Source organism: Neoarius graeffei, chromosome 15 (assembly GCF_027579695.1).
Source record: "Neoarius graeffei isolate fNeoGra1 chromosome 15, fNeoGra1.pri, whole genome shotgun sequence".
Classification (NCBI taxonomy): Eukaryota; Metazoa; Chordata; class Actinopteri; order Siluriformes; family Ariidae; genus Neoarius; species Neoarius graeffei.
In genome coordinates, this window is record NC_083583.1 from 25,736,899 (window position 1) to 25,744,098 (window position 7,200).

Consider the following 7,200-nt stretch of genomic DNA (forward strand, 5'->3'; position numbering starts at 1 on the left):
TGATGGAATGCAGGGTTTTCCTTTCTCCAAACATAACGCTTCTTATTTAAACCAAAAAGTTCTATTTTGGTCTCATTCATCCACAAAACATTTTTCCAATTGCCTTCTGGCTTGTCCACGTGATCTTTAGCAAACTGCAGACGAGCAGCAATGTTCTTTTTGGAGAGCAGTGGTTTTTTTTCTTGCAACCCTGCCATGCACACCATTGTTGTTCAGTGTTCTCTCGCCAATGTGAGAGAGGCCTTCAGTTGCTTAGAAGTTACCCTGGGTCCTTTGTGACCTTGCTGACTATTCCACGCCTTGCTCTTGGAGTGATATTTGTTGGTTGACCACTCCTGAGGAGGGTAACAATGGTCTTGAATTTCCTCCATTTGTACACAATCTATCTGACTGTGGATTGGTGGAGTCCAAACTCTTTAGAGATGGTTTTGTAACCTTTTCTAGCCTGATGAGCATCAACAACGCTTTTTCTGAGGTCCTCAGAAATCTCCTTTGTTCATGCCATGATACACTTCCACAAACATGCGTTGTGAAGATCAGACTTTGATAGATCCCTGTTCTTTAAATAAAACAGGGTGCCCACTCACACCTGATTGTCATCCCATTGATTGAAAACACCTGACTCTAATTTCACCTTCAAATTAACTGCTAATCCTAGAGGTTCACATACTTCTGCCACTCACAGATATGTAATACTGGATCATTTTCCTCAATCAATAAATGACCAAGTATACTTGGTAATTTATTTATTGAGGAAATTATATTATAATTTCCTCAATGAATGATATTGAGGAAATTATAATAAATATTATATTATAATATTTTTGTATCATTTGTTTAATTGGGTTCCCTGCTAATCCTAGAGGTTCACATACTTCTGCCACTCACAGTTATGTAATATTGGATCATTTTCCTCAATAAATAAATAACCAAGTATAATATTTTTGTTATTTGTTTAACTGGGTTCTCTTTATCTACTTTTAGGACTTGTGTGAAAATCTGATGATGTTTTAGGTCATATTTATGCAGAAATACAGAACATTCTAAAGGGTTCACAAACTTTCAAGCACCACCGTATTTCTGTTTCTTTTAAATACCGTACTTGATAACAAAGCCGCCATTTTGTTCTTCTCCACTCACGGTATATGAGCTGATATCCTAGTAGTAGAGTAGCCAATCAGATGCGTGATTGCTCATATCCAGTGAATGTGGGTAGAATAATAGGTTTTATACTTTGCATTGCTGCTGCATGATTGGATAATTATATGAACGTACAGTTGTTCTTATAAACATGACTGGTGAGTGTATATTGGCTTCAAAGAGATTAAATTTCTGCTTGATTGCTACTGGAAATGGAAATATAGAACTCATTCAACTGCACACACAGTTTTTTATGTAAATTAGATCAACCACATCACGCATCCCTTTGCAGCCCTGCCCCTCCGTAGCCCCCTTCACTGAGTGCGTCAACATCCTCCAGCTCATTGCTGCCTCATTCCTCATTCTGGAAAGAAGGGGCTTCTTGTTTCCCTCTGGTGAAGGTAAGGCGTGGTGTCTTTTACCTGTCAGATCCTATCTACCTGTCTAATGATAGGCTAAACTAACTATGATGTAACTTTATTATAAAAAGCCATGAATTCCCACACAGTATTTACTAGTATATTAATTATTATAGTGAGCAGTTTCTCTGCCTGTCACACATCCCTCTAGCTATCTATATTTGTGTCACCATGGCACTCATAAAAGTGTTTAATTTAATGGTTATTTTCTACTGGTATGATGTCTGTGTCAATTTCTGTGTTACACTAAGCACTATGCTACTCTACTGTTGATCAGAGAAGTTTAAATTGGCAAATAAAGGCTTTGTCTTCTTCTTTGTCATCTTCATGTTCTTCTTTAACGCTTAAAGGGGAACTATGCTGATTTTTTAAAAAGTGTTCAGCATAATGACCTCTGCCAACTTTGTTGGAGGAGGTTATGTTTTCGCCTCCATTTGTTTGTTCCCAACATAACTCAAAAAGTAGCAAACAGATTTTGATGAAGTTTGGTGTACAGCTTTAGTATTATTCTAGGTTCAAGTGGTTTTGATTTTGATGTTTATAATATGTGGCTTGGTGGAGGTATACACTCTCCTGAGTGCCCTTCTAGGTTACTTTGTGAATGCTTTGAAGAAATATACCAGAGGTTGTAAGGAGTTTGGAGAAAACTGGAGAACCTGAAGGAAACCCACATAGGCATGATGAGAACCTGTGAAACTCCACAAAGACAGTAACCCGAGTTCAGGATAGAACCAAAGACCCAGCTGCCACCATGGGTTTCTTGTACAGCATAAAGATAGCTGTTTTGTTTGTTATCAAAGCTACTGTTGGAACTACATGTATCTTACAGGATGTTTTTTGTTGATTTTCTCTGTCTTGCATATATATATATATATATATATATATACACACACACAACCCCGATTCCAAAAATGAATGTTGGGACAAAGTACAAATTGTAAATAAAAACGGAATGCAATCATTTACAAATCTCAAAAACTGATATTGTATTCACAATAGAACATAGACAACATATCAAATGTCAAAAGTGAGACATTTTGAAATTTCATGCCAAAAATAGTGGCTCATTTGAAATTTCATGACAGCAACACATCTCAAAAAAGTTGGGACGGGGCAATAAGAGGCTGGAAAAGTTAAAGGTACAAAAAAGGAACAGCTGGAGGACCAAATTGCAACTCATTAGGTCAATTGGCAATAGGTCATTAACATGACTGGGTATAAAAAGAACATCTTGGAGTGGCAGCGGCTCTCAGAAGTAAAGATGGGAAGAGGATCACCAATCCCCCTAATTTTGCGCCAACAAATAGTGGAGCAATATCAGAAAGGAGTTCGACGGTGTAAAATTGCAAAGAGTTTGAACATATCATCATCTACAGTGCATAATATCATCAAAAGATTCAGAGAATCTGGAAGAATCTCTGTGCGTAAGGGTCAAGGCCAGAAAACCATACTGGGTGCCCGTGATCTTCGGGCCCTTAGACGGCACTGCATCACATACAGGCATGCTTCTGTATTGGAAATCACAAAATGGGCTCAGGAATATTTCCAGAGAACATTATCTAGTTGAGAACATTCTAGTTGCTCAGCTGTCTTAGGTATTTTTTGTTGTATCTTTCGTTTTATGATGCGCCATATATAGATAGATAGATAGATAGATAGATAGATAGATAGATAGATAGATAGATAGATAGATAGATATATGCAAGACAGAGATTCACCGTGCCATCCGCCGTTGCCAGATAAAACTCTATAGTTCAAAGAAGAAGCCGTATCTAAACACGATCCAGAAGCACAGACGTCTTCTCTGGGCCAAGGCTCATTTAAAATGGACTGTGGCAAAGTGGAAAACTGTTCTGTGGTTCAGACGAATCAAAATTTGAAGTTCTTTATGGAAATCAGGGACGCCGTGTCATTCGGACTAAAGAGGAGAAGGACGACCCAAGTTGTTATCAGCGCTCAGCTCAGAAGTGCGTGTGGCATGGGCAGCTTACACATCTGGAAAGACTCCATCAATGCTGAAAGGTATATCCAGGTTCTAGAGCAACATATGCTCCCATCCAGACGACGTCTCTTTCAGGGAAGACCTTGCATTTTCCAACATGACAATGCCAAACCACATACTGCATCAATTACAGCATCATGGCTGCGTAGAAGAAGGGTCCGGGTACTGAACTGGCCAGCCTGCAGTCCAGATCTTTCACCCATAGAAAACATTTGGCGCATCATAAAACGAAAGATACAACAAAAAAGACCTAAGACAGCTGAGCAACTAGAATCCTACATTAGACAAGAATGGGTTAACATTCCTATCCCTAAACTTGAGCAACTTGTCTCCTCAGTCCCCAGACGTTTACAGACTGTTGTAAAGAGAAAAGGGGATGTCTCACAGTGGTAAACATGGCCTTGTCCCAACTTTGAGATGTGTTGTTGTCATGAAATTTAAAATCACCTAATTTTTCTCTTTAAATGATACATTTTCTCAGTTTAAACATTTGATATGTCATCTATGTTCCATTCTGAATAAAACATGGAATTTTGTAACTTCCACATCATTGCATTCCATTTTTATTTGCAATTTGTACTTTGTCCCAACTTTTTTGGAATCGGGGTTGTATATATGATTTGAACTTGCAGCACTCTGTAAGTACCCCAGTGAATGGAATTAAATTGAATATCTTTCTTGTCTTCAGTGTCTAAGTAACTGCTGAAATATCTGGAGATTATGGCTTCCGTAAGTTCACTTGTACCACATATCTGTACCTATTTTTACATCATTTTGTATTTTTTATCCCCGTTGCTACTGTTTTTGTGTGAGTTCTGCCTGATCTGCATGATTATGGGCTAGCAGCCATGGAATTAGTTTTCTTTTAATCTTCTTGTTTAACACAATGGTTGCATAATACTTTGTCTCTCACTTTGTGTTGGTGAAATAGACCGGAACTTTCCGCATGGTCTCAGAGAATGAGCAGACCCTGCGCTCCAAGCTCGAGCATCTGACAGTGAAGGATCACGGGCCAGTGTTCGGGCCATGTCAGAAACTACCGGATCACACAGTACAGAAGGTACTTACATACAGTGGTGCTTAAAAGTTTGTGAACCCTTTAGAATTTTCTATATTTCTGCATAAATATGACCTAAAACAACATCAGATTTTCACACAAGTCCTAAAAGTAGATAAAAAGAACCCAGTTAAACAAATGAGACAAAAATATTATAATTGGTCATTTATTTATTGAGGAAAATGATCCAGTATTACATATCTGTGAGTGGCAAAAGTATGTGAACATCTAGGATTAGCAGTTAATTTGAAGGTGAAATTAGAGTCAGGTGTTTTCAATCAATGGGATGACAATCAGGTGTGAGTGGGCACCCTGTTTTATTTAAAGAACAGGGATCTCTCAAAGTCTGATCTTCACAACACGTTTGTGGAAGTGTATCATGGCACGAACAAAGGAGATTTCTGAGGACCTCAGAAAAAGCGTTGTTGATGCTCATCAGGCTAGAAAAGGTTACAGAACCATCTCTAAAGAGTTTGGACTCCACCAATCCACAGTCAGATACATTGTGTACAAATGGAGGAAATTCAAGACCATTGTTACCCTCCCCAGGAGTGGTCGACCAACAAAGATCACTCCAAGAGCAAGGTGTGTAATAGTCGGCGAGGTCACAAAGGACCCAGGGTAACTTCTAAGCAACTGAAGGCCTCTCTCACATTGGCGAATGTTAATGTTCATGAGTCCACCATCAGGAGAACACTGAACAACAATGGTGTGCATGACAGGGTTGCAAGAAAAAAGCCACTGCTGTCCAAAAAGAGCATTGCTGCTTGTCTGCAGTTTGCTAAAGATCACATGGACAAGCCAGAAGGCAATTGGAAAAATGTTTTGTGGATGCATCCATAAGACCAAAATAGAACTTTTTGGTTTAAACAAGAAGTGTTATGTTTGGAGAAAGGAAAACACTGCATTCCAGCATAAGAACCTTATCCCATCTGTGAAGTATGGTGGTGGTAGTATCATGGTTTAGGCCTGTTTTGCTGTATCTGGACCAGGATGGCTTGCCATCACTGATGGAACAATTAATTCTGAATTATACCAGCGAATTCTAAAGGAAAATATCAGGACATCTGTCCATGAACTGAATCTCAAGAGAAAGTGGGTCATGCAGCAAGACAACGACCCTAAGCACACAAGTCGTTCTACCAAAGAATGGTTAAAGAAGAATGAAGTTAATGTTTTGGAATGGCCAAGTCAAAGTCCTGACCTTAATCCAATCGAAATGTTGTGGAAGGACCTGAAGCGAGCAGTTCATGTGAGGAAACCCACCAACATCCCAGAGTTGAAGCTGTTCTGTACGGAGGAATGGGCTAAGATTCCTCCAAGCCAGTGTGCAGGACTGATCAACATTTACCAGAAACATTTAGTTGCAGTTATTGCTGCACAAGGGGGTCACACCAGATACTGAAAGCAAAAGTTCACATACTTTTGCCACTCACAGATATGTAATATTGGATCATTTTCCTCAATAAATAAATGATCAAGTATAATATTTTTGTCTCGTTTGTTTAACTGGGTTCTCTTTATCTACTTTTAGGACTTGTGTGAAAATCTGATGATGTTTTAGGTCATATTTATGCAGAAATATAGAAAATTCTAAAGGGTTCACAAACTTTTAAGCACCACTGTATCCTTTTTTTTTTCTTTTTTGTCAAATGTATGCTTTGATCCAAACCAACTTAAAAAGTGATGAGGAATCCAGTCCATCAATATCCAGAACCTCAGTCTCAGACTGACGGTCCCTGATAGTACCATGATGTTTTGTGCTGGATATGTCCAAAACATCCAGTGAGGCATAAACAAATATTATGCAAAAGAACAAGATCTAAGATAACAGAAATTTGGGGAAGTACAAAAAGCCAATGTTAAATTCTTAAAACACATTGCTGTCCCAACTTTTTTGAGTGTGTTGCAGGCATCAAATTCTAACTTTGTTTATATTTACAAAATGCAATTAAGTTGGTCAGTAAAACTATTGAAAATCTTTTCTTTGTACTTTCATCAGTTAAATAAAGGTTCACGTGAATTAACGAATCACAGATTTTTGTTTTTATTGTATTTTGGAAAATAGCCCAACTTTTCTGGAAATAGGGTTAGTAAAATAGACAAATAAAAATAATGGAGTAAATAAAAGCAATGACAGAAGAAATAAAATAATAGTAATATGAAATCTAAAAATATATAACACATTTTTTTTGCCCAAACAGGAATAAAGGTACTATAACTATAATAGTATCAAAATACTGAAAAAGTAACATGCCAGTAAAAGTAAAGCAAACGTAAAACAAGTCACTATTCTACATATATTATTTTAATTTACCTGAATATGGGCACTTTTCGACAGTGTTTTTCTTAATTGTTCATAATTTCAACTGTAGACTCTCGGTTTCTTCACACACAATTTCCACCCTTATCACAAAAACTGGCAAAACATGATGAACATGGAAGAATAATATGACAGCTGTTACTAAAAATTATAATAATTTGTGATCAAATAAACAAAAAACAAACAGGAAATGAAGGATTTCATTGGGAATGTTTTGAACATGGTAAAGTGTGCTATCTGGCTTCTTTGCTAACAGGCA

The 7,200-nt window shown here is 37.7% G+C and overlaps 1 protein-coding gene across 1 annotated transcript in view; it reads left to right on the forward strand.

Annotated features, from left to right (window-relative positions):
- The first annotated feature begins 4,247 nt into the window (after positions 1–4,247).
- rlbp1a (retinaldehyde binding protein 1a) overlaps positions 4,248–7,200 on the forward strand; it is a 13,595-nt gene continuing 10,642 nt past the window's right edge. The window contains exons 1-3 of the mRNA XM_060940469.1: positions 4,248–4,290; positions 4,493–4,621; positions 7,198–7,200. The exon at positions 7,198–7,200 is cut by the window's right edge and continues 202 nt beyond it. Coding sequence (XP_060796452.1) covers positions 4,282–4,290; positions 4,493–4,621; positions 7,198–7,200 — 141 coding nt within the window. The 5' untranslated portion in view covers positions 4,248–4,281. The remainder of the gene's footprint in view (positions 4,291–4,492; positions 4,622–7,197) is intronic.